Genomic DNA, 26,202 nt, shown 5'->3' on the forward strand with positions numbered 1-26,202 from the left:
GTGAAATTAAAACATGGTCAGAGCAAGATAAAAATAAACTACAATAAAAACTCCAAGAAATATGTACTAAAAAAACTACTCCTAAAACCAATAAAAACAGAACAGAACAAAGCATGTTTTAAAAAATAAAAATGGATAACATTTAACAAATATTCAAAGTGTTTGAACAAGTGAAAATGAAATCAAATCATACTATAATAATAAAAATTCAAAAACTTTTTTAAGCACGATATAAATAAAAATCCTATACAGTGCAAACAGGTGCTTTCTGCTCATGTTCAGGCCCCGCCGGCGTCTGCGAAAACACAGACACGTTCATAAAAGCCAGCAGCTGTGATTTTTAAATTTGTCTCACAGCATCTTACCTCATTGGCCGCGTTTCGCTGCCACTGCGCAGCGACTGCGGCACTCGTGTAACGAGGGGAAACGGTTGCGGTTGCCGCCGCAGCCGCCGTACACGAAGGGCCGGCACTCGCCCGCCCCGGCGTGGAAGTACCACAAGAGGGAGTAGTCAGAGCACCAGCCCTCCAACATGGGCTCTAGGCAGCGCTCCTCGAACCCTAGTTGACAAACTTTTTTTACTTTTTAACTTCATGGGAATTAAAATATTAGGAACATCTCAACTCAATACTCTTTGGTGAACCGTTACGTCAGTGCAGCCAAAACTAGCACACGGGCCCGTCAAACATTTATGGATTCTGTTTTTTGGTTAATTTCAAAACAAGTCATTACTCATAAATGACAAGGCGGAAATAATAATAAATAGGAAGTAGAAGAAAACGAAAGCAAAACACACCAGAGGATCTTGCTCCAAAAAGTCGTCTTTTTTCCCTCGGGAGTGTCTCTGAGGCATCTAAAACAAAAAATGGAGGATATTTGCTCCAGTTATTATTGTTTGCAAGAATCCTAAAGTGATTGTTACAAAACAATGGGAAAAAGTACACTTTGTAAACGACACACGGAAATACGCACTTCGTGAGATAGTAGTTGGAGAAGCCAAATTTTGAAAAATCATCTAACTGCGAGGTGTCATTAAATGGGGCTATGGCAGCCTTTTGATGGCACTAAATTGGGCTGTAGATTGATCTTGCGCCGTCGAGGAGGGAGCGAGGGGGTTCCGAGGGGCCGTGCGATCGCTAATGAGCAGGCTGAAATGTGTCGACACTTCTTGCGTCACGTTGACCCTCGTCGTGCCTCGTCGTGTGTCCCCCCCCCCCCCCGACCAAGGCAGTGCCGCTCACCGGTGCCGTTCAGCAGAAATCCTTCCTTCATCTTCATTTGTTCTTGCATGTCGTCGCCGTTGTCTTCGTCGGAGACGGAGGGCGCGGAACTCCCGTCGGGGTCTACTGACTTCACCATCAACTTGTACTCTAAGCCTGGACTCAAACGCACACACAGTCAACCTTGACATAATACAATATTTCTGACATTTAATTATTATATGTCCCCATTAGTCCGAACATGTGTTTTTGTGTGTATATGTATTTATGTTGACGATGACACCGTGGTGTGCGCGTGTTTTTCTGACAGAACAACAGATGGTCCCACACACACGGGTGCCACGTTGATGCCACGGGAGCTCTTGTAGACACACAAACACATGGTCACGTTTTGGCTCACTCACAGATAAGGAAGAGTTCATCGTGTACTAGTGACACCATTGCACACACGCTCTCGCTCCTGCCATCCACACACACGCACGCACGCACGCACGCACGCACGCACGCACGCACGCACGCACGCACGCACGCACGCACGCACGCACGCACGCACGCACGCACGCACGCACACACACACACACACACACACACACACACACACACACACACACACACACACACACACACACACACACACACACACACACACACACACACACACACACACACACATACTTACCACACTTGTCCATCACCTCCTGGGTGACGAGCTTCTTCACTTCAAGATCCTTTGCAAAGATGAAGATAATCAGTGTGTATCTTGGACAAATGTATGACAGCAATGTGCGTGTGCGTATACCGAGAGGCCGGGCTCCCCCTTTTCGCCTTTTACCCCTTCGATTCCAAGCACGCCCTACAAATAAATAAATAAAATAAAAAATAAAAAACACTTATAAAAAGCCTGTTGGTGTGTTGTATTGTGACAAGTTTGTAATACACACTCACACTCTGGCCTCTCAGTCCGGGACCCCCTGGCGCCCCTCGTTGACACGGCTGTGCTTTTCCTCTGCGGCCCCTCACGCCCTGATTTTGAAAAAGCGCACGCACATCAAACACGTCTCTGCGCACAGCGTGACGCGCGCCCAATTACAGCCTGTCCTGGCGATATCCTTATTAGAAGAGTGCTGACACTCTGTGCCGCGGGCCTCCTAATTGTTGCTGCAAGTCGCTAATTGATAAGGGGATGGACGGCTTTTATCTTCTTCTTTTGACACTCAAACTTTACTGCAGCTATGGTTAATCGGATGTTTATATATGTGTTCACTAACGATGCAATAATAACAAACCTTGGCTCCAGGGTCCCCACGGGGTCCCGGGGCCCCTGGTGGTCCTGGGTTTCCATTCTTTCCCGGTCTTCCCACCGAGCCCTTAAATCCCGGGAAGCCCGAGAAACCGGCCGCACCCTACAAGCCAGGAAACACAAATGATTAATTCACCTTTTTTCTTTTTTTTTTTTTAGCATTTTGTTGAATTTGAGTTGTTAACCTTCTCCCCTTTTTCTCCCGAGTCACCGTTGATGCCATCGATTCCGGCGTTGCCTTTGTCGCCCTGATGGAGCACAATATTATCATGGAATAGAATGTTTGTGCCTCTTGTTTTTGCTTAATCTCAATGAACATTGTCCTGCTGCTTCTTTAACCAGCAGGGGGGAGCATAATATAAACGTGCATGGAGACGGTCACGTTGATTCTTCACAGATGATGAAGAATATCTGCATGTTATATATAACACGGCAACACTGACTATCTGTTAGCCCATCTATGGAGTTCTCTGCATTGTTTGTTCCCATTAAGGTAACTTGTCAATTTGACCTTTCGTCCAGTGAGTCCATTCAGGCCAGGAATGCCGGGGGTGCCGGGAGAGGCTGCGTCCCCCTGTTAAGAAGCAATTCAAAAATTGGTCTCAGAGCATCGTTGACTGGCAAACTCAACAACAAACCTTTTCACCGTTGAGACCGGGACTCCCGAAACGTCCTGGGATGCCTCGGAAGCCCTTCTCTCCCTTGGCTCCATTATCTCCCGCTGAGCCCGTTTCGCCTGCATCCCCCTGGGACAAGCAAAATAAATAAACAGGACGCCAAAGTCGTCAAGATTCCGGGAGAGTCTAATGAAACGTGATTTGTTGTCCTGTACCTGATTACCCTTCTGGCCTTGCAGTCCTGGGTCTCCCTTTTCTCCTTTGGTGCCATTCATGCCGTCACTTCCGGGGAGACCCTTAACAAAGCCATCACATAAACCCTCTGACATCTGGCTTGTATCCGGAATACATTTGATGATTTTTACCATGACTCCGAGGTCGCCTGGGTCTCCAGGATCTCCCTGCATTCAAAATCTCAAATCACTTTCAAAACTTTGAGACATCACAGGAGGGTTTACAAACCTTCTGACCGCCCGGTCCTCGAGTGCCAAAGCGTCCCAAAGCACCTTTAGCGCCCGCATCACCCTTCAGGCCCTGGAAGAAAAATGGAGATTCCAATCTTAAGTTGTAGGAAGATAAGATTTCCTTCATACCTTTACTCCAGGTGGACCGTCCTCGCCCTTCTCGCCTTTATCGCCGTCAAATCCCGGGTAGCCTCGCTCACCCTGCAACAAACACAATGGAGAGAATGTGTCAAGCATGTTCTCGAGAACCCCGCAAAGGGTAGACGCCGCTCACCGGGTCGCCTTTGTTGCCTTTCAAGCCACGAGGTCCATGCATTTGAAGCGTACTCCCCTACAGTGTACAATAAATCAATAATCAGCTATTTATCAATGAAAAAACGTTGATAGCCTCCCAATTTGAGAAAAAAAAAGAACATACACGTTCTCCTCTGATGCCTTGCAACCCACGTTCACCCTGGGAGTTACACATAAAAAACAAAAAACACCATGATGTCAAGGACAACTTTACATTTATGGAAAAGAACCGTTACCTTGACACCTTTGAAACCACGTAAACCTTTGGAGCCCTAAAAAAAAAAACAAAGTCGAGTCTAAAGTTGGCATCATTGGCAATTTAGCAATTCAAATGGAACAAAGTCCTCACGATAAGTCCTGGCCCTCCTTTCACACCCGGGGCTCCTTGGTCGCCCTGAAATAGAACCCATGAGATTTTTCGTACCTCATGACAGCATTCTACTGAGTTGGCACAATACAAAATAAATCTCACCCTTTTTCCAGGGAAGCCAGTGAAACCCCGAGGTCCCGGCTCTCCTGGAATTCTTTCCCCCTAGGGCGAGTACATTTTTCAATTGTTACCATTATTTTCTTTATTATTTATTTCAAAATATTCACCTTTTCTCCTTTTACTCCTGGTACACCGGGAGATCCCTGTATCGGAAAAGAATGATGTCATAAGAATTTAACAGGAAATCTTTCGCTTCTTTCACAAAACTGCAAAATGTCATTTCAGTTTTTTGTGTGAAACTTCCCATTTGTTTCAAAAGTCCAACTACATCAAAAACCATAAAGACGGTAGTGTGCTTACATCAGGTCCTGGTGCTCCAGGAGGTCCCGTGCCTCCCAGCGCTCCATTTTTCCCCCGTTTCCCTCGCTCACCCTGCGTCAGTGCACACAGCAAACATTGCATCACTTTCAAAGGACAGCGGTGACATAGCGCCGTACCTCTCGACCGGGCTCTCCGAGGGCTCCCGGGGGTCCTTTGATGCCCGGAAACCCCTGGATGCCTGCGCTTCCGCGGATGCCTTGGATTCCCTGAGCCCCCGGTGGCCCCGGCTCTCCTGGTTCACCCTGAGTTGATGAGTCAGAATTGTTTTGATTTTAATTGCTTTCAAAACAAACAGAGTTAGATTACTATTCTTCGAACGAGCGTGAAAACATTTGGAACGTAAACAAAAGCTTCAGCTGGCAAATGCTTTGAAATAATTGCCTTACAATTATGTGTTGAAATCACACTCACTCAGAAAATTAAATGGTCGGAAATTAAAATAGCAGCCAGACGGAAAGTTAATCTAAGTTAAAGTGATGTAATTAATTGTATTTTTTAAAGAAGATGTGTCACCTTGTTGCCGGGCCGACCGGCTTGCCCTTCGGGCCCTCGGTGGCCGCTCCCCGGCTCTCCCTGAACACACGACTTCAATGATAATCTTGTTGAATAATAAATGACGTACATACAAGCGTATACAGAGTACCTTTTGTCCTTTCTCGCCAACGCCCCCCTGCAAACATCAAGAAGAACACGCAGGAAAGTCAGACAGCACCTTGGCGTTGTTAAAAGCGGGAGACGTGAGGGAAAGAAATGCATTTGCTGGCGTTGCTTAACAAGGGGAATTATTCATGCGCGTGCTTCATTAATCGAGCCGGCATCAAAAGAGCGGGAAGGCCGGACTCCCCCAGCTCTGATGCAACACCGAAAGCGTGGGCGACGACAGCACGCTTTCGTTTAAGCGGACGATTTTTTTGTCTGCATCTTCCCAAAGTTTATTTTAAAGTTCCATGAGTGATACTGCTAGAAAAACATATCAGGGCTAATAATTTGAACATGTTTAGGCCGAAAACCCCCCAAAACATTCGGACTTTGAAAACCATGTATAATTGACCCTATTTGGACATACGCGGTCTCGAACTGAAAGCGTTGATATGCATTCTTCGAAGAATGTTGCCAAAATTGAAACATTGATGTCATATAAAAACCCAGTGCTAAATTTAATCCAGATCTGATCCTAATTGTGCTGTAATGTAAACGTGAGCCTATGCATGGTGCTTAATAGAGACGTTCCATACCACTTTTTTTCCCCAGACTGAGTTCTCAATTCTTGCATAGTCACTGATAAGCGAGTACCCATACCACCGCCATCCATGAGCGAATCCAACATTTTTACGATTTGACATTAAAATCGTGTTTATTTACCTTGGGACCTTGGATTCCATCCTCACCAGGTTGTCCCTTTATAATGCAAGACATGTCCATGTATCAATAAATGACTTACTTTGAATACACAGTAGTATACTGATTAATGTTTGCTGGCCATTACCTTGAGGTAAAAATAGTCAGGATGGTACGGGTAAGGCTGCCCACCTTCTTCCCTGCCCGTCCTCTCCATCTCAGCCCTCCTCCTCTCCCACTCCTCCCTCTCCCGTTGCCTCTCCAGCTCGCCCTGCTCTTCTTCCTCCCGGTCCACATCTTCCTCCTGCGTCGCCCAGTCCCCACTCCAATCCTCATCATCCGGGCCGGGCCCTTCCCCTGCACTTTGTGCGAATGGATCGGTCTCAACTTGTCGCTGGCTTCGTTGTCCGCTGTCCGAGCTCCTTCTCTATAAAGTCGTCATTAATGACTAATGACTTTTGTTTTGTACATGCTAGCGCCACCACCTGGCTGCTTCAGTCACTTACCTTTGAGTCAGACCAGTTTCTCTTGACCCTGATTGACAGCACCTGTCAAGCGATGCTTGTCAGCAAAATATTCAAATACAGAATTGTGACTTTGTGTGTGAAAAAAAAACAACAAGCCAGAGACAAAGTTAAATAATTTTTTTTTATATTGAAAATTTTCACCAGTGACACTCAAGGAGTAGTTTACATAACATCTTCTTTAAATAAATAAAAAGTACACCAAAAATATGTATAAAGGAGTGTCAGGTTGTCTTAATGTGATACGAGTCTTTATAAATAACTTATAATAAGTTGTCGGTTGTGACATCCAAGGCGCTTGTCTCCACTTTATTTGCATTTCCCTTTGTTGTTGTGTTCCCTTAAGAAGCATTACAACTCTATGGTCGCATTCTGTAATTAAGAGACATCCTGTTTAAAAGATAAAAAAAATATACTGTTGCTATTGTCGTGTTATAAAAGTGTGCTCATTCCCATTCAGCCAAGCTTTAAAATCATGCTGCGGCTTTCATGCTTTAAAAGGACGGGGATTGTTGCTACTGGTGAAAATTTTCAAGCCTTGCATTTCAAGACGTGCCGTGATGTGCATGCAAGTTGTGTGTGTGTGTGTGTTAAGCCAATGAGGAATCCACCTTGTCTGACTCCTGCGTGGTGATGGGAGGAGATGGCAGCGACGGCTCATCCTGTTTCCGGTAAAAAAATAAATAAATCAGTTCACACAGGTCATAATGTTTAGCTCAACAGTCACTAACCTTTTCATCCGGTGTTGGATAAATTTGCTTGTTTTTATACGTCAGATGACGCGATAGAACAAAACTAATCTGCTGTGACTTCCGAGAAGGTCGCGCTAAAAATCATGAACTCCGCTTTGCAAGTTCCTAATGCCTAAAAGTTAATTGAAATATCACCTAAAAGTTAATTGAACGATGTGGGCAGCGAGGACGACTGCATGGGCCGCTAATTAATATTATGGGAAGTAGGTGTGCAATTAATCGTCTCCTTCCCAGAGATGATGTTGTGATTAAAAGTGCGTCTGACAGGCCCGTTAACGAGAAAGCGCCCGCCCGTACGTCATCCGACATCACTGAGTTTCAAACGAGGCCGCCGCCTACCTCGTCCTGCTCGAGCTCACGGCGGGCGACGTGAAGGTCCTCCTCCGACTGCTCGCTCGTCTGGGAGGAGATGAGAGTGTTGATGATATGTTAGCGAGTCAAAGCCAGCACGAGTGTGACATGAGCATGCTCCGTCTCATTTACCGGGGGCCGCGTCGGCCTGGAACGTCGTCCTTTATTTCCTTTGCCCTGGTTAGCAGGCGGGAAGAGCGATTTTTAAGAAGGGCTAGATGTTTCTCCACATATGACCGCGTGTTATTTACCTTCCCTCGTTCTCTGTTTTGTCTCTTGTGTCCTGCGCTTTTCTTTCTCGTGTGCGCTCGGGCGAGCGGGGCCGCCTGGACGACACTTCTGGCTTGGGTGGAAAGAGTCTGCCAGAACACATGAATGCATAAATGTGAGGAGACCAACTTAGTAACTGAATAACAAACCTGATTTGAAGTTTCATTTAAAGTAGAATCGACTTGAACCAGATTTGCTTCGGTTGAAGATGTTCCATTCATGTGTGGCGTCCATAACATTGGACCCTCCGTAGTTTCGTTCCATGAGTCCTTTATGTGGGGGGGAAAAAAGAGTAACTGTTTTGTAGATTTAGTGATAGTTTGCTGGAGCGTTACTCACAGGCTGCGTAGGTTGGTCCAACTCAAATTCCTCAACGCTGTCCACTTGCGCCAATGAGTCAATCTTTAGAGAGCTCTGCCGAAACAATGGAAGCAAATCTTAAGAAGCCTTCACTCATAATCTGTGAATTCACACCACTTACGGTGTATTCCGTTATGACGTTGGAGGTTTGCGTATCTTCCTTCCGCTCGGTTATCTTGTGAAGCAGCTCCTCTATGCTGTCCTGCAGCAGCCTGTCGATCAAAACCTTCAGCAAAGGAAGCTGGGACAAAAGCAAACACAATGGAGCACCATAAGGAACAAGCAAGACCCGAGAAGAATCTGCAAGTAGAAACCGCAGACCCACCTTGATGCCGTATGTTTCAAACATGGCTTCAATGTCCTGGAGAAGAAAAGAGCAAATCATGCCGCTGAGGTACTTTTTCACTTCAAACACTTGAGCAGGAACACAACCTTCATTTCCAGTGATTTCCCAGAGGCGCCGGCATCACCCTATTGAAAAAAAAAACAGTCAATGACTAACATACTGTACTTGTATTTCAACTTCCACTTGGTCGTGACTGTACCTTTTCTCCTCTCATGCCTGCGTCTCCTTTATCTCCCTGCAAAGACAAAGTAGAAAATCAGAGACTGTATTTACACTTTAAAACCAAACTGCGTGCTACCTTTATTCCTGGCGAGCCCTGAACACACAAAAGAGACAAAGAGGAAGGCGATATTGGTTTAGGCAGTTACTGGCACACAGCAGCGCGAGACACTTACAGTAGCTCCCGGAGGACCCATGGGGACGGGAAAGGCTTGGCGGATTTCGTCAATGCTGGCGCCCTGTGAATGGCTTGTCAGTTGAATTCAATGCAAAAGACACCAGGGGATCATTTTCTTACCTCTGCGGTCACGAGGACCTGTTTACCGGGCAAACCTGGAGATCCCGGTTCTCCTTTACCCCCATCTTTGCCCTGTAATTCAACAAGACTCAGGTTTTGCTCCTTTGGCTGTTTTTATTAAACTTAAAACTACTCACGTTTGCTCCCGTGTCTCCTTTCTCCCCCTGGAATGAGAAAAAAGTGTCAATTGCTACACAAAAAAAAAAAAAAATCCCTAAAACTAGTATACTAGTGGGGGGGACCTTTTTGCCTTCTTCCCCTTTTTGTCCTCCCTCTCCCTGCAAAAAAAAAAATGCATGCTAAAATTGAAATCACGCTAGCAAAACAAGCCAGAGTTCTTCTGTCAAAATTCTCCTCACATCGTTCCCCGGGAGTCCTCGCTTGCCGTCAATGCCGGCTCGTCCCTGGAAAGTAAACAAAACAGAAGACTCAATGAACAACCCATGTGGAAAAATGATATTCGAGGAATAATTGATGATTCTTATAATAGCTTCACCGGAGTTCCTGGTAATCCTGGCATTCCGGCAATCCCAATCCGACCCTGTTCGCCTCGCTCGCCTTTCTGCGGAAAACAGGAAGCAATCAAATTGTGAATTTTTAAATGTTTTGTTCATTGCTTTTTTTTAATGGTTGGTTCTCAGAAAGTATGGTCTAGAAGTTTGACATGAGAAAATAACAAAAACAGTTGTAAATAGTTGGTGACACCTTGTGGGCACAAGGAAACGAACAGAAACTTTTGTAAAGAGCATGTCACGAACAGGAAGTGGTCACGATGGCTATTTTTCACCACTCCAAATAAATTTCCACACAATAGCCACATATGTCAGCCAAATTATGTCAGCAGTGAAATTTGATGATCGGTTCTAAAGGGTAGAAAATATGGACTTTGAAAGTGGGTCATGTGACCATCACGTTGGATCCATGCATTCTGAGAACCACCTGAACACTTACTGAGCCAGGCTCTCCTTTTAGTCCCTGCTCCCCCTGCAAAAAAAAACGAATGTTAAGCGGTTATAAAAGTAGACGTACGGGAAAATAAAATATTTATGTAACCTTTTCGCCTGGTTTTCCGGGTGTACCATTAAGCCCGTCCTTTCCGGAACCACCCTGCCCACAGTCACGTATACGCATGAGTGTCAACAATTGTGACAATATAGATGTTTTAAGAAATTTGGACACCAACCAAAGAGGATCCTGGAAGTCCAGGTTTACCCTCAGGACCCTGCGAACAAGCAGAAGATAAGAAGTTGAAAGGTATTTGTTCTCACACAAACTTTCAATGACTCCTACGAGAACGGGAAATGGGACGCTCACTCTTGGTCCAGGTAGGCCGACTTCTCCTCTTGAACCCGGCTCGCCGGGCTCACCCTGAGGGAAACAGGATAAGACGTTTTTTTAGAGAGGCAGATGAAATTGCCTTGGGGGAATTAAACAAACATGATATTGATAAAGACACCTTGATCACCCGGGCAAAGATATTGTCTCGTAGCGTCTGTCAAAAAAAACAGAGCATTTATTTCTTGTTTGCCGCCTTATAGTCTCGATTTTACGAGCGCGACTGCAACAAACGGGCCTGTTAAACATGACCGGACTGATGAGAAGCTGTCACACGCGACTATAAAAGGTTTGTTTACTTGCGTTCCGGGAGGTCCAGGTTTTCCCTTTGTGACGACAGCAGACACGCGTGCGCGCACACAGAGAAAAAAACAAACTGTTAAAAATAACATCGATAGGACATCATGTGAAAAATTTGCAGGAAATAGAATATGCGCCGAAGCATGATGAACACAATAAAGGCCAAAACAAAGATATCGAAATTGCAATCGCGATGACAAAGCAAAGCGGCGGATCAGAGCGCACGTACGCACCGGTTCGCCTTTGTCGCCTTTTTCGGCGTCAAGCCCCTAGAGGAAGACAAAGAAATTTCATTACAGGTAATCATGAAACGTTAGCATTGACAAGTGACAATTACACCGAGAAATGTTTTATTATTTTAATTGTGAGTTCTCACCGGCTGGCCAGCGTTTCCAATATCTCCTTTCTCTCCTCGCGTTCCCGGTTGCCCTGCTAGCCCTTGAGGGCCCTGATAGAAAATTAATGAAACAGAAACAATAGGTGACTTGATAATTTATATTTTTGTAATTTTGTAGAACCGCAAAAGATAAAATACCCTTATTCCTGGGTCGCCGGATGCTCCTTGTGGTCCTTGCTCGCCCTTTAAAAGACAAAATGAGTTGAACAATTTAATAATTTAATTTAAAAAAAAAATATTTGGACTGGTATGGCACCTTCATCCCTTGTTCTCCTTTAATTCCAGCTTCCCCCTACACATACAAAAACATTTAAGAAAATGTCATTCTAGCAATTATATAAGGAACAGAGAAAAAAAAATTAAGCTGTTAATAAATGCGATAAACTTGTTTCATGTCTGTGACAACCTCATGTGATTTACTTACATCTTTACCTCTTAATCCTGTTTCTCCAGGATTTCCAGGTGGGCCCAAATCCCCTTTGTCACCTTTGGAGCCATCCTGTCCCTGTTCAAGATATTATTTGGAATACTATGATTTTGATCCACACCTTGACATTTTTTGTTTTGATTACCTTTGCTCCTGGCTTTCCAGATAAACCAACATTTCCCTGTGAATGAGAGCAATATTAAAAAAAAAAAAATGGCGGATGAGTTATTCAGGGACTCACCCGTTCCCCATTTTCTCCCTTTGGTCCCCCTTGTCCTGGAATCCCAAAACCTGGACTACCCTACAAGTAAACATTAATTAAACCAGAGCTGCACATTCCCATTTTCCACATTTCATACTTTTTAATGATCCAACCTTTTCTCCTTTGTCTCCAGGTTCCCCTTTTGGTCCCAGAGGGCCCGCGGGACCGATTGGACCGATGTCTCCCTGTAGGACGGGAAATGTGACACATCAGTCGTAGACTTTTGAAAAGAAGACTAGCGTCTCTGAAGGGGTTGGGCTCACTGAGTCATTCAGTGCAATTGTAAAAAGCTAATGAGAGGAGAGGTCTTAATTGTTTTTGATTGGCAGGCCCAGAGGAGAACACACAACGGTAACGGGTTCCAAAACGATAAGCACTGCCCCTTCCTTACATGGTGGATTCGTCTTCATAAACAACATGAAGTACTCACCCGGACGCCTTTTTTGCCACTTGGACCAATATTCTGCCATGACACAACCACGAGAATATTCAGAGCTGAAATTTGACAACATAATTAATAAAAAAATAAAAATGACAAAACGGGGTCTTACACCGTTGGCAGTGTCTCCAGGGGCTCCTCTTGGGCCTTCGTCCCCCTTAAGACCGATCGGTCCTGTCGGTCCCTGGGAGAAATAGTATGCATTCAACACTGACGGAGCTAGGGGGGAATTCGTGGGCGTACTGCCCCCCCTGAAAATATGCTCGACGTGACAGGCCATCAAAGAGAAAAATTCAAATTTGAAGAACCGGTTTGATATCTTTGCATGGAAATAATTGTCTGACGCATTTAGCGCTTATCTTGTTGACATTTTCGATCAACAAAAAGGGCGTTAAAGCAAATAGGGTGACAGCATCTCGGTGACAATCTCACCGGGAGGGGAAGTGAGGTGAGGGGGCCGCCTCAAATTAAAAATCAGTGATGCAGGGAAAAATGTGTGAAAGATAATCATTGAAGCTTTGACGACTTGCCTCTTGTGTAATCACCGGCTTCTCTCACCGAGGCTAATTTAAGAGATGCAATGACAATGTCCGTCTATATATTCTAGTCCAATTTGAAACATAATGCCTCGGCCTATTCAGTCAAATCTGAAGTGCATTTTGTCATCATCACAAATAACACTCACTGTTGGTCCTTCTGGTCCACTCGGTCCCCTCTCGCCTCGTTCACCCTAAGAAGAAATGCATTTCTTCATTTAAGACTCACTTTCAAGGGGCATATTTTAGTCCAGCTGATGAGTCATTCCTATGATAAAACTGATCGGGAGTGTATTTGGATGTGGACTCACTTTGTCCCCTTGCTCCCCTTTGAATCCCTTTTTCCCCTGCGGACACAATAAAACTACCAGTGATTCATTATTTCATGGCCAATTACTCAAAAATCATTAAGCAGCAGTTAGCGTGTTTATCTTGTGAGAGTTAATTAGCATTCTGTGCAAAATATGAATGGGCGTGGCTCAATACGCACCCGAGGTCCAATGGCTCCTTGGATGCCTTGTTCTCCAAGTTCACCCTGGACATATACATCCCAAATGAAATGAAATAAAAGGAAGTAAAATCACGTATTGAGTACCTTGGGGCCGACTGGTCCCGCTACGCCCGCATTTCCCTGCAAAATATAAACATGGATGAAATTTGGTGATGGGACGGCAGTAAGACAACAAATATATATTTACAAGTATAAAATGAATGAACAGAGGACAACAAAGATGGCTGCTGCATTCAATATGCTCAGGAAAGCAGCTTAGAGGGGTGTCAAACTAATTTTTTGGGCGGGCCGCATTGTAGTCATAGCTTCTTTCAGAGGGCCATTATGAATGGATGAGCACCTCATGTCATATACAGTAAAAGCTACAAAACAAACTGACAAATAACTCGTTTTCAAATCTGATGAGTAAAAACTAGTCAAATATTTTTAAAAAATGATATTAAAAGTGAAGACAATTTGCAATTCTAGTAATGACAATTTGTCTTTGCGGGCCACAAAAAATGATGTGGAGGGCCATATCTGGCCCCCGGGCCTTGAGTTTGACACCTGTAGTGTAAAGGATGAAACTGAGCATTTTTGGGCGCAATACCTTCTCTCCCGGCTCTCCACGGGACCCCTGAGAACCTTGCAGGCTATATTCGCATTCACCCTGCAAAAATTCACATTTAGAGAAAATAGGTATTTTGAGAGCAAGATCAATGTTTGTTAACACTTGCCTTGTCTCCTTTCGGACCCGGTGAGCCCGGTGTCCCGTTGATGCCGACTGGACCGGGCAGCCCTGCGACACCCTTGACGGTGGTGGCAAACAGATTTTTTTTTTTTTTTTGTAACGTGTATTTTAATGCTGATCCTCTCCGCACTTACATTGCTTCCAGCTTCTCCCGTGTCGCCCTTTGTGCCCGGCTTCCCACGTAAACCCTTTCAAGTGAACATACGACAACGTCATTTAAAGTCCAATCAAAATGAGTCGCAGGATTGTCGGGTACCTTTTCTCCTGGCTCTCCAGGGTCCCCCTTCAAAAATAAAGTACAACACAGTGAATAAGTGGTTGTACATGTCAAAGTTCAACTTTTCTTACCTTGATAGATATTCCTGGCGGTCCTGCTGGACCAGGCATACCCGGGACTCCGATGACTCCGGGAATACCAGGAGGTCCCTGGGCACCCTATCATATATATTTTTTCTTTTATATCAAAACTTATTCTTGAAAAAAATTCATCAGAGCTAGACTCACTGAGATTCCTGGTTCTCCTTTTTGGCCGGGGATGAAGTTTGCATCTGGGGCTGCTATCACATAACCCGGCTCTCCCTGTGAAGCGAAACAAAAGGCGCATGATGATTGCTCCACATTTACATTCAAATATCCCAAAACTTACTCTCTCTCCTCTCTGTCCTTTGGGACCAGGGAGACCATGAGGACCCTGTTGAAACGCAAGGATAGTCACAATTCATCTAAGCGCATGTTTTCAGTGTTTTAAGTTTTACCATATCGCCTGGTACACCTGGTGTGCCCTGAAAAAGAAGAAAAGATACATTACTCGTGTTAAAACAACAAACACTATGAATTTGTTCCCTTAATTAACTTACCCGTTGGCCGGCGGAACCCGGGGGTCCAGTTCTTCCTGGGCGTCCAGGCAGCCCAGGAACGCCATCTGTTGCAGGAGGTCCCTGTCAAAATAAAGCAATACAGCTGAGGCGGAAATATAATAAAAGTAAAAACAACAACATGACGCTGCAACACATTTGCACTCAGTAAAACAATCCAAATGAAATTTGTCAGTGTGTGTATGTGCATCTTACTTTTTCACCCTTCTCTCCCTTGGTAGAGGTAAAAGGATCAAACTGTCCTAGAGTTTGCCTGAATCGCTACAAAAACATCAAACACGGCAGGTAATGTCGGTAAAAGAAAAGATTTGCAATGTAAGAAATATTTTGAATGAAACTCACCAAACCTCCTCCCATACCATCCCCCTGAAAGTCCATTGTGGATGTTACTACACATTTTTATTGTGTTTACACACAATGTTGGCTCAATTAAACTCACCCTTTCTCCTTTCTGGCCCTGGGAAAAAGACAGAAGAACAATTTGAATGCATTTAAAATCTAAAATAAATGGCACCTGATCAATCTACCTTAACACATTGGCAGGTGGGGGCTTGAGGCAGCTTTGGGTCATCAGTGGGCGTGTCCAGCTGACTCAGCTAAAAATAAAGAGGGAGTAATGAAGTGATACTTTGTCATAAAAATTGCACTTTCTCCTTTTACCTCCGGCTTGAACTCGGAGAGGAGCTCCTCGCTGCAGACGCTCCCAACGAATTCTCTCTCCACGGAGGGAAAGTCATCGAAGGTCGGCGAGTAGAAGACGTTCTTGTATCGGCCGGGGGCGGCGATTTTACTCAACTCCCGCAGGTCGGCATTGGTGACCCCTACCGCCAGAATGCTGACGCCTACTCAAAACGTAACAAAGATTAGAAACTGAGGGAGAACTACGGTAAGCTTGTAAGCGCACTTTTTGACTGACCCAGAGCACGAGCGATCCTGGAGGGAGACTCCACGTCGTCATGGGCCCTGCCGTCTGTTATCAGCACCAGAACATGGGCAACATCCTGCCTCATGCCCAGAGACTCTTGAAACATTTCTCGCAGGACATAGCTGATTCCCTTTCCTGTGTTAAGAAAGGCACACAAGATGAAGAAATTAGATTTTTCCTGGTGTTTGGTTGGCAGCACAAACCTGTCTTGGTGTTGCCTCCTCCATAGCGTAACGCCATGAGTCCCCTGCGCACAGAGTTCCGGTCTTTGTGATCGTTAAGTCGGAATTCAATCCGAGGCTCATCGCTAAAACGAACCACAGCTATCTGAAAGTGACGAGAGAATTTCAACTTCATTATGTCTGCAATTCCCAGCTGTCAGGCAGGATGACGCGCGGCTCATTTAGCAAACACCAACTTGTGCGCCTTCAGGGCCGATGACCGGGAAGTAGGTGACCACCCGAAATATGAAGTCCTTCATCTTGTCAAAGTTGTTGGCGCCAATACTGGATGATTCATCCACCAGGAACACGATGTCCACTTTGCTACGGCTGCAATCTGGACGAAAACCAAATGGCTGAGTCAGCAACTATCGCACCCCAACGAGAAAAAAATAAAATACCTGGTTTTAATTGCGCGGGAGTCACTGCGCTTGGTGTTGTCAACAGAGGAGGGGTCACTGTTGGATGAATTGAGGTTTTACCGGTAGTAATCGGCAACCTAAAAGAATTCTTGGTGCTTCTAGTGGCTGTCTGAGGGGTTATGGTGTTCGCTTTGACATAAGAGGCTACTGTTGCTGGCTGGGACGTCGGAGGACGCTGTCCCACTGAGATGAGCAGAAACAAAATATTAGAAGCATCACGTCAAACAAAAGGCAGATGAATCTTGTGAGTCTTCCTTACCAATCCTCTGGTAAACGGTGCTGATTGGTCCCTCCACATGCCCATATAAAGGCCGAATGGAGAAAATGTAGGTTCTGCGATAGAGGAGATCACCAACTTTGAAGGAGGTGAAACTCGAACCCAGTGTCTCATTTTTAGTCTCAAACACTGAAACAAAACAATTATTTCACTTGAGTTTTTACGCTGCAATTTTAATACACTCGTTGTAATAAGACATCATGCTATTCATATCAGCTACGTCATTGGCTCAGACCTGAGATGTGTCTCCAGCTTAGAAGATACCTGGAGACACCCGCCACTGGATTCCAGCTTAGAACAGTGCTGCTGTCCGTGGTGTTCATTGCCGTGAAGCTGATCACTTTTGGAAGGTCCACTAAAGTCCAGTTCAAGAGAGAAAAGTCAAAGGGTATATTCATCCTGGTTTCCATGTTCAGAGGATTTGACTAGATCAACTCACATGTCCGTGCTGTGACCAGCACAGAGCTTCCCTCCTGGCTGCCCGCCATGGAGGACACTTGAATCTTGTAGGCCGAGCCCTCTCGTAGGTTCTTTATAGTGAAGGTTGTAACACCAGCTGGTACCATATGGGACTTTTCTTCTCCCCCTGGTGAAGGATGCAATAAAACTGGTATGGCAACTGAATTTATTTATAAAGCAGTGAATCAAAAGGCAAAGATTTAAAAAAAAAAAAAAAAGGAAAGTCTGAACTGGTGTTTTATGCTTGCCCCTACGAGCTCCAGTTAAGAGGCGAGCAACAGCACCAGTTTGGCGTCCAATTTTAAAATGATTGTCTAACTTTGCCAATACAATGAAAACAGCATGGGCCCCAAAATTGAACGCTGTGGAACACCAGTGGGGCAGAGTGGAATTTAGAGAAACCGAGGCTAACAGATAGGTACAGTTACTGCCTGCCAAATCGGATCCGAGTCACTTTAGAACACTAACCTTAAGGCCACATGGTGTTGCAAACGAACCACAGTGATACCACAGCAATTCGGAGTATAACATATGAAGAATCTCACCCACAAATTGGACCCAGGAAACTTTGTAGCGTGTTGCACCGGGTGATTGTTTCCAGGAAAGAGTGACAGAGTTAACACCAGTGTCCACCACTTTGACGTCCTTCACCAGCTGGGGCGGTCCCGAGTCCAAGGCAGCCGCTGAAGATTTAAACATGCAATCAAGGCAGGTTATATTTTCCTAAATCTCCACAGCAAACATAAGGAACATCCAATTGTTCGCTACCTGTGACTTGAGTTAAGGAAATTTCTGGTCCCTCCGTGTTGCCGTATATTGCACGGACTGTGATCGTGTAGGTGGTTTGTGGGCTCAGGTCAACGATACGATAGAAGAGAATGCTGTGGTCCAAGTAGCGTGATTGGGGGCTGCCGTCATCTGCAAACAAAGATGGGAAAATGTGTGAGAAAAATCGGGCATATGAAGGTGAATGTGCACGCCATGGACAAGAACATTTACTAGTGTTCCAGGAGAGTTTGTACTCAGTAGCGCCCACTATTGGGCTCCATTGCACTTCAACGGTGGTGCTGGTGTAGGCGGTGACCTCAAAGCTGGAGACGTACCCGAGAGGAGCTGAAAACGAATGCATTGGTTAACCCGTTATGGTTGACGTCTATAGTCGCCGATGGTAGTGAATGAGTTCAGACAAATTCAGGTACTGACATGTTCTGAAGGTGGCGGTGAAACCAGGCCCGACCACCGATCCAAAGAGCACATAGAGAGTCAGGGCGTACTCTGTGTCATGGGCCACATTCTTCAGCTGGTACTCCGTGGTGCTGCCATTCAGAGCTAACTGCCTGGGACGGTCCCGACCCGCAAACTCTGAGAAACAACGATATATGAAAGGAAGCGCCTGCTGGGATGATATCATTCAACACACCTATCGTGGGTCCCCAGGCCAGTCGGTACCCGGTGGCTCCCAACACGCTGTTCCACGAGATGACAGCACTGCTGGTGCTCACTGCTGACACCTTCAGGGTCTGCACCACACTGTTTTCCACTGATGAGGGGGACATTGAAAATATCATATACGTACTCCATCACTCCTGGACTCTTTCTAGTAGTGCGGTAGTTAGTTACATGTCTTGACTTTGGCCGATGTGACGGGCCCTTCGATGTCTCCAAAGATAGGGTTTATTGTGATGGTGTACTCGGCGCCCGCGTGGAGGCCCTGCATCATGTAGAAGTCAAAGGTGTTCCTCAGGTTGATGCTCTCTATGTGGCCCTCTGGAAGCGCAGTACAAATAAGTGGAATATGAAATATTTGAATCGGTGTGAGTCAGTTGTGGCATTACCAGACGACGCCCATGTGAGACGATATCCCGTAGCGCCTTTAACTGACGTCCACTTTGCCTGGACCGTGTCAGTGGTTGCATTCTGGACCAGAAGTTCTTGAATTGCTACGAGCTTCTCTATAACACACAAACACATCTGACATGGAACAACACCGCCCTCTTGTGGATACATTGCTGTACGACAATAAAGTTGTGGTTTGTATTACTTTGTACTTTTTGGCCATGTTATTTTTTTTTTTTTAAGCAAGTGTCAATCATTGTCATCAAACGCAGATGTAATAATAGTTACGTGTTTTTCCCACGATGGAAACCGGTTCACTCAGCCCCTGCGGGTAAACCGCGAAGATACTGATAGTGTACTTTTTGTCCTCCTCCAGGCTGTCAATCACGTGCGAGGAGGCGTCTCCCGGGAGCAGCTGCTCATACGTATATCCCGGTCGGTCGGCTGCATTTGAGAAAGCGTATAATAAATCTGACTCAAAATAACAATCGTCGATAATTTCTTCGTACATCTCGGGATGAGAATCCTGAATCCGTTGAGCTTCTTGAGAGGAGACGTCCAGCCCAGACGTAGCGAGAAAAGACTCTCTTCGATAACTCGGAAGTTTAACACTTGAGGTAATGGTGCTGGAAGACAAGACTTGTGGCTCATGGTGTAGAACCAACATTTGGTTTGTTTGATTTTAGCGTTGCACTTACTGGTCTGGGCAATAATGGTTGCATACCCGCCGACGAGACTGGTATACCAGGCGTACACAGTCAGAGAGTATGATGTCATCGGGGCGAGCTCTGTCACCACAACTGTTGTCACGTCTGCTTTAAGATCAATCTCCTGGGAGCAGAGTTCCAGAATAAACATCTGGATCAGACCTTTCACACCTCCCCTTACCTGTCGCTGCTGCGCGTCGACGGGTTGTCCTCCGGAGCTGAGAGGGGCGACCACCAGTCGATAGCCCGTGACGTCCCCCGTGGCCGCTGTCCACGTCAGTCTGAGGGAGCTGTAGGCCAGCTGGCTAACCCGCAGATCTCTGGGACCCAGAATGAGCTCTTTGATTGGATAAAAGAGACAGTTAAATGGATTCAAAAAAGGGAAAAATCAAAATCGTCACTTCGGTGGTGAGATTCCCTTACCGGGTTGGGGCCATTTGACTGGTAGCTGCGGCTCAGAGGCGGTGAAACAAACCCGGCGGGATAATTTGGGGAGGACGGTCTCCAGCATGGGGAAGTCAACACTCATCAACAGGTGCTCCTCGTACGGCTTCGACACCATGCTCCTCAACTCGTCCTCCTTAGCGTTTCCCACGCCTGAACATAAGCGCGTTGATCAATTTATCACTTTCTAGTTTTGTCCACTGGGAGGAGCTGTGGCATTGCTTCAATGTTGTCTGCACATCCGCATTTGGTCATCAAATAAACAACAACGAAGCAGCATGTTTTTGACTAAGCTGACTCGGGCATATGCTTTCAATTGGTATTTAGATCAATTATGCACATGGATGTTCAAAGAAGTCTTTCAATTGATTCTGGCATGATGAGGCTTTAACCAATTTGCCCTGAAGCGCTGACTCATGAAGCCACATGCGCGTTACATTTGCAATCTGTATGCCACACATTTGCTTTTTTTAAATTTTTTCATGATTGTTGACAAGCAAGCAGCTGCAGGCTTGCTTCCCTGCGGCGTTGATGAATAAGACGAGCGGTACTCTGTGTCAGAGGTGTAGCTGAATGGTCCGGTGAATAATGGGCGCAATTAGAGAGCGATTGGTTAATGAGCGGTAATTATTGCAGCTCTCGCAGGAAAGGGAGCAAGATGTATGCGCAATGCGTATGAGGGAAGTAGTGTAGGTGGACGTGGGGGATGGAGGTGGTCTCCATTTTTTGCATGGTGTACCTAATATTGTGACGTGTGAGAGTGTACTGTATATGAATCGCATATACTATCTGTGTGAGTACACTCTGAAATATGAATCTCGCACAAGATTCCGGGGAGGAATCCAATGCATCGCAACTGTACAGTACATGAATTTCTAACAGCGGGTGAGACGGAGGCCGCCCGGATAAGATCTGGGGGGACGATGTTGAAGGAATTCATAATGTGGACTCACCGACAGCGTAGAGCGAAATGCCGTTGTCAGCCACTGCTTTGGCCGCCTCGAAAAAATCGTCGTACGAGGGTCCGTTTGTGATCAAAATGGCCACCTAAGGACAAAGCAGAGGTGGGGTAAAAAGTTTAATTTGTTGGAGTATATAAAGCAGACGTTTGGATTTACAGAGATAGTCGCTCATCAGTCATATTAGTCGCTCTTCGCAGAGGACAAAAAATAAATGCCTGTGAATATTGTCATAGTTGCCACACTGTTCAATTCTGTGGCTTGACATTGTGACACTGAAGCGTTTGGCTAGCGCATCTTTGGCATTTTGCATTCTTCGTTAGCATTAAGCTAAACAGACTAACTCACGTCAATCAATGTGTTACTTCAGATGATACAAAATGTCTAATTCTCGTTGTTGCATTTTCAGGAAATACACAATTAGACAAAGAAAAGGTTTGGCAACAATGTTTGCTTTGCTGTTTGAATCCATTCTACAGTTTAAACATTTGCACAGTTACAGAGCTTAATAATTAATACACCAATGTTCGGGTGAGGGACTCATTTAAAAACATCAGACTCGTTAAAGTCCCCTACAGATTAGTTTCATGGCTTAGTTTATAATTGAATTCATAATTGAATAAATCAAGCCAAAAAGAACAAGCAGGATGCGACTGAGACTACCAATTTGCTCTTCATAAAAATTAAGCAAAGTTCATGGGAAGTTCAAGAAAGCAAAAGAAGAAGAGGACTGACTCAATGAGATTGAAGCTGCTGCTCGCATGCGCCCCGCCAGTACAAATTCAATATATCAGCCTAATCCTCTCCCCGCTGCCTTCCCACGTCAAGTGCAAATTTATTCACACGCACACTCAGAAGATAGCGGGCTGATGGGAATGCTAACCGGCAGCGTTACTCCGAGTCTCCCCATCGCTGATAGAGAAGGAAAATACTTCACATTTTATCACTTGACAAGTTTAGTTGGCGTCTGGCTCAGACTTTAATACGCTGTTTTTTTTTTATATTTTATTTTTTTATTCTGTCCTATTGGAAAACACGCCGATCACAAGCTTCTTTTATCAGGAATGATTTTTGCAGACTTAAAAACTGACTTCTATTCCTCAACTCGTTCACTGCCATTGACGGGAATAGACGTCAAACATTATGTTTTATTGGGTTGGCAATGAATGAATGAATTAAGTACCTTGGGTGCAGGGTCGCGACGGATGGCGGCGTGGAAAAACTGGTTTACGAGAAAAAAGAGGGCGGCGCCAATATTCCTGAATCCGCCCTCATAGGGCAGCATTCTGACAGCCCCGAGTACCTCTTCCAAGGAGTTGTAGTCCGTCAAGGCGATAAGCGTCCTGGAAGGACAGGAAAGTGAGAAAGGATACAAAACCGATGCGTGTTGACTTTTTTTTTTTTTTACCTGGGGATGGTCCCGAAGACAATGACTCCAAAACGGATGCCTTTGGCTCCTACGTGGCTGTCGTTGAAGGAGGCGAGCATTGCCGAGATGAAATCTTTCATCGCGGAGAAGCTAGCGGCTTCAACGGTCCACGACTGATCCACCAGGAAAACAATGTCTGCCTGCACCACCGTCCTGCAGGCTACCATAGATTCTGTAATCAGCAAGGAACGGCCAACTACAGCTATTCTCCCTCATGCCTGAAAAAAGTTGCCTTCCCAAAAACAGCAGGTTTGAAACTGACATATTGAATTGGGGAAATTGCTAATTTTCCAAATTGACATATTGACAGAGTAGTTCATGACTTGATGTAATCAAAAATCCTCTTTCCATTTTTAATATGACATGATTTGCTACATACAAATGAAATCTTGTTTTATGCGTTATGACTTAACAGTTATTTTATAGATAAAAACATAAAAGTATGATCAGAATGACAAAATGCCTTTAAAGTGATTATCACAAAATCTCCCAAGCCGTTTTATACAAAAAGGTAAATTTGCTGAATACGCCAACAACTTCCTACTCGTGCTGTCACTAGATGGCAGCCTTGCCTCATCACGCTTGCCTGCTCACATCTGCAGCAAGCTCTGCAAATTCCCACGAATGCTTAATGACACACAAGTCAGCCCAAAAAGACCATTGACATTCCGAGCACTCCGGCAATAAAACTTTAGCGCAGCAATGAGGAACGCTTAGAATATTAAGGCAAACGTAGGCTGTGGTCGGCCTGCCTCCTTACGCCTGCCTGAGCTAACAGGCGCCTTTAAACGGCGCTCGCATACAAATCTGTATTCTGGAATGAGATGTGCAATCTAAGTGGAATAAGTAGAAGAGATAAATAAGACATTGTTTCATTGGTGAATGGCATTTTGGCTGAAGGCCAAGAGAATGTGTGTTTGTACGTAAATCGCCTCAAGATTGAAAGTCCGGATTTTTTTTTTTAGATAAATACAAATTAGAATTGTTAGAGTAAGCCTATGCCGTTAAGAATGTAGAAGGAATCACTGTAGCGAGCAATCGACAATTTGAGCATCAAATTAATCGATGATTAATCATTTTAAAAATAAATAAAAAATGAAATATTTTTGAACAGCAATTAATCATTTGGCTATCTTTAATTCAAAATTGTCCAAATAATTGAAATCTCGACTCCTCAATAGAAAATTGGATCAAATTCCTGAAGTTGACTGATTATCTTTGCGTTGAATATAAAAAATAAAACTTTTAGTTTGGAAAGCAATGATTGATGTTTATGACACATAAGTAACTGAATCCTAATTCATTTATGTCAATTTTGACCTCTTGAAAGGCTCAGTGAGCTCATTGTTTTATTTATTAGATCATTGAATTGTATGTCGTAGGCAAGTTGTCTTCATCAGAACAAATTTGTGATTTACATTCCATCGAGGCGGGAAGAGTGATGTCATACCTTCGGCTTGTGCCGTGACGCTCCGCCACGAAAGGCAAAGCAACACGAGAATGGTGCAAACACAAAAGCGGCCCATACTCTCGTCCAGCCGTTCTGATCAGGCGCTCCTCCTCCTCCTCCCGCCTCGCCTCACAAATCCCCTTCCAGGACGGGCGCTCCGGGATCATCAATTCCCGCGCTTCTTCCCACTTATCTGAGACAGGGAAAGTCAAAGAGAGATAAAACGTAAGCAACCATTTTTTTTTTTTTAATGTCGTGTTTAACTTGCTGGAGACGCATATGGCTGAGGCGCATGCAAATCACTCACTATTTATGATCTATTTATTGCATATTGTCCTAATAAAGGCGAGAAGGAGGATAATAAAAAGTTTCTGTCTTGCAGAAAGTTTAACAGCACATTCCAATAGTGGCAAAAAGGTGGAATAGTCTCACACAGCACTTTTTTTAGATTGTCTAATACTACAGCAAGCTATCAGAGGCAGTTACTGCGGGTGTCTAAACAAACATGCCGTTTGGAATTTATGACCCCGATAATGGAAAAGGTGCCGTCCAGTATTGCAGAGTGTGCAGCCCCCCGAATATTCAGATTAGATGTTTCACATTTGCTGATGAGGATGTTTGATTATGATAATGCCTCCTTTGGGATGTTGTACATATTTAAATCGAGAGTGATCTTTCAAGACCTACAGAATATTTTGTTCTGTGATAATATGGAGTCAAAAGTATTGGAACAACATCTGGATGTATTAAACAACTCAAAACGGAGCGCCTTATGATTGAAGCCACTCACTTTTCAAGTGAGCAAAAGTATTGGAACGGATTAACTTCAACATTTAATATTTGCTGGCATAACCCTGACTCGCAATAACCGCATCAATGACACAACCGTCCAAAAATTTCCTGCCAAGCTCAACAATTAAGATGCATGGGGGGCCTGTCCCAACACTTTCGTCACCTTTATGTCAGTCCGCCTTGTCCGATTAACATGAGCATAAAAGTACCATAAAGAGTGATCGGGCTCAATGGGGAGTCATTTTGGGGGAAATTCCACGTTGCGGTTTGACCACCTGGCTGAAGGCTAGATGATATTTACAATCTGCGCGAGCCAGAGCCGGCTGGCAGGGCCCCATGCAACAACCTCCTCCTCGCATACCGATGCAGATATGTCTCTGCATGTATCTTATTAGCGCAGTCAGGTGTGGAGGATTTTATGAATGACAGCCGACACGCTGAAATATGCCGCAATATGCTGCAATTTTTTTTTTGCGGGCAATCCACAACACTGCAGTGTCTTATATTAACAACACAGCGGCACAACACATCACAGCACCCGAGAAGATTAAACAATATTACAAAACGGACTTCACTGACTCACTCGGCGTTATCTGCTTGTTACTCGCTCGCTCTTTCTCTCTCACCGGCGGCGGGCCCTGTGAGTGTAGCTGTGCGTCAGCTCTTTCTACATAATGGCATTTTCCACCTCGCCACCTCCCGGAATGGATTATCCCCGCGAGACGAAAAAAAAAAAAAAAAGCACGCGAGACGTCGTCGCTAATTCAGATTTTCAAAGCCAAAGCGGAAAGTTTGCAGGTGCAGTCGAGCGACGTAGAAATAAAAATAAAGAAAAGTGCATTAGTGCAGGCGTGCAAGACGTGTAAGTGCATCTTACCCATACAAAAATGACAAAAAACAGAATATAATGAGCTTAAATTCTGTGCTGGTTTAAAAGATTAACACTTGGTAAATCAGCACATTAAAATGCAGTGGAAATTTTCAAGGGCCTTTTACTTACCTCTCTACTCTAGTTCATCAGAATTATCTGTGTGACATCCAGAGAAGGATGGAAAAATCCCCTAAAACACAAAAAGAAGGTTCAATCCAAGTGAAGCAGTCTTTGAATTTGTGTGTCTGAATGGAGGAGGTAGGTGTGTGCGAATGAATGAATGACACTTGGATTTTTTTTTTGCTTAGTGGGGGCTTGGCTAATACTCATAAAAAGTTTGCGAAGAGGGGTGGGGGATGCTTCAACCTGCTGCCTTGAGAGAAGAAGTGCCGCTTTGACCCTGCCCTGAACACCACCAAAGCAGACTTGAGGAG

The 26,202-nt window shown here is 44.8% G+C and overlaps 1 protein-coding gene across 1 annotated transcript; it reads right to left on the reverse strand.

Moving 5' to 3' along the window:
• Positions 1-10: 10 nt before the first annotated feature.
• On the reverse strand, positions 11-26,052 carry col7a1l (collagen type VII alpha 1-like). Its single transcript, XM_061269103.1, has 103 exons — positions 25,898-26,052; positions 24,106-24,298; positions 22,635-22,815; positions 22,410-22,569; positions 21,221-21,314; positions 20,247-20,420; positions 20,005-20,162; positions 19,815-19,947; positions 19,626-19,742; positions 19,405-19,560; positions 19,116-19,232; positions 18,901-19,047; positions 18,701-18,820; positions 18,484-18,642; positions 18,280-18,393; positions 18,049-18,198; positions 17,826-17,963; positions 17,261-17,407; positions 17,057-17,176; positions 16,804-16,950; positions 16,524-16,727; positions 16,320-16,459; positions 16,105-16,228; positions 15,893-16,036; positions 15,637-15,818; positions 15,504-15,572; positions 15,416-15,433; positions 15,319-15,342; positions 15,172-15,237; positions 14,959-15,039; positions 14,857-14,883; positions 14,748-14,792; positions 14,606-14,680; positions 14,450-14,536; positions 14,358-14,384; positions 14,236-14,289; positions 14,088-14,159; positions 13,961-14,020; positions 13,456-13,491; positions 13,351-13,395; positions 13,172-13,207; positions 13,010-13,054; positions 12,437-12,508; positions 12,316-12,348; positions 11,999-12,070; positions 11,865-11,924; positions 11,769-11,804; positions 11,621-11,701; positions 11,453-11,488; positions 11,335-11,379; positions 11,176-11,247; positions 11,033-11,068; positions 10,799-10,825; positions 10,621-10,656; positions 10,479-10,532; positions 10,348-10,386; positions 10,218-10,271; positions 10,116-10,148; positions 9,661-9,726; positions 9,524-9,568; positions 9,407-9,442; positions 9,302-9,328; positions 9,165-9,236; positions 9,043-9,105; positions 8,946-8,963; positions 8,847-8,882; positions 8,734-8,772; positions 8,627-8,662; positions 8,423-8,542; positions 8,281-8,355; positions 8,091-8,210; positions 7,923-8,030; positions 7,804-7,848; positions 7,660-7,719; positions 7,180-7,230; positions 6,551-6,592; positions 6,193-6,471; positions 6,069-6,104; positions 5,350-5,376; positions 5,220-5,279; positions 4,823-4,948; positions 4,686-4,757; positions 4,493-4,528; positions 4,368-4,427; positions 4,245-4,289; positions 4,132-4,167; positions 4,020-4,055; positions 3,876-3,932; positions 3,731-3,802; positions 3,600-3,671; positions 3,503-3,538; positions 3,353-3,433; positions 3,159-3,266; positions 3,032-3,094; positions 2,706-2,768; positions 2,507-2,623; positions 2,166-2,243; positions 2,020-2,073; positions 1,900-1,948; positions 1,242-1,376; positions 797-853; positions 366-560; positions 11-295 (listed from the first exon to the last, which is right to left on the reverse strand). The coding sequence occupies exons 2-102, from the start codon at positions 24,179-24,181 to the stop codon at positions 367-369; spliced, it is 8,163 nt and encodes a 2,720-aa protein (XP_061125087.1). The 5' UTR covers positions 24,182-24,298; positions 25,898-26,052; the 3' UTR covers positions 11-295; position 366.
• Positions 26,053-26,202: the final 150 nt, after the last annotated feature.

This window comes from Syngnathus typhle, linkage group LG21, assembly GCF_033458585.1.
Source record: "Syngnathus typhle isolate RoL2023-S1 ecotype Sweden linkage group LG21, RoL_Styp_1.0, whole genome shotgun sequence".
Taxonomy (NCBI): Eukaryota; Metazoa; Chordata; class Actinopteri; order Syngnathiformes; family Syngnathidae; genus Syngnathus; species Syngnathus typhle.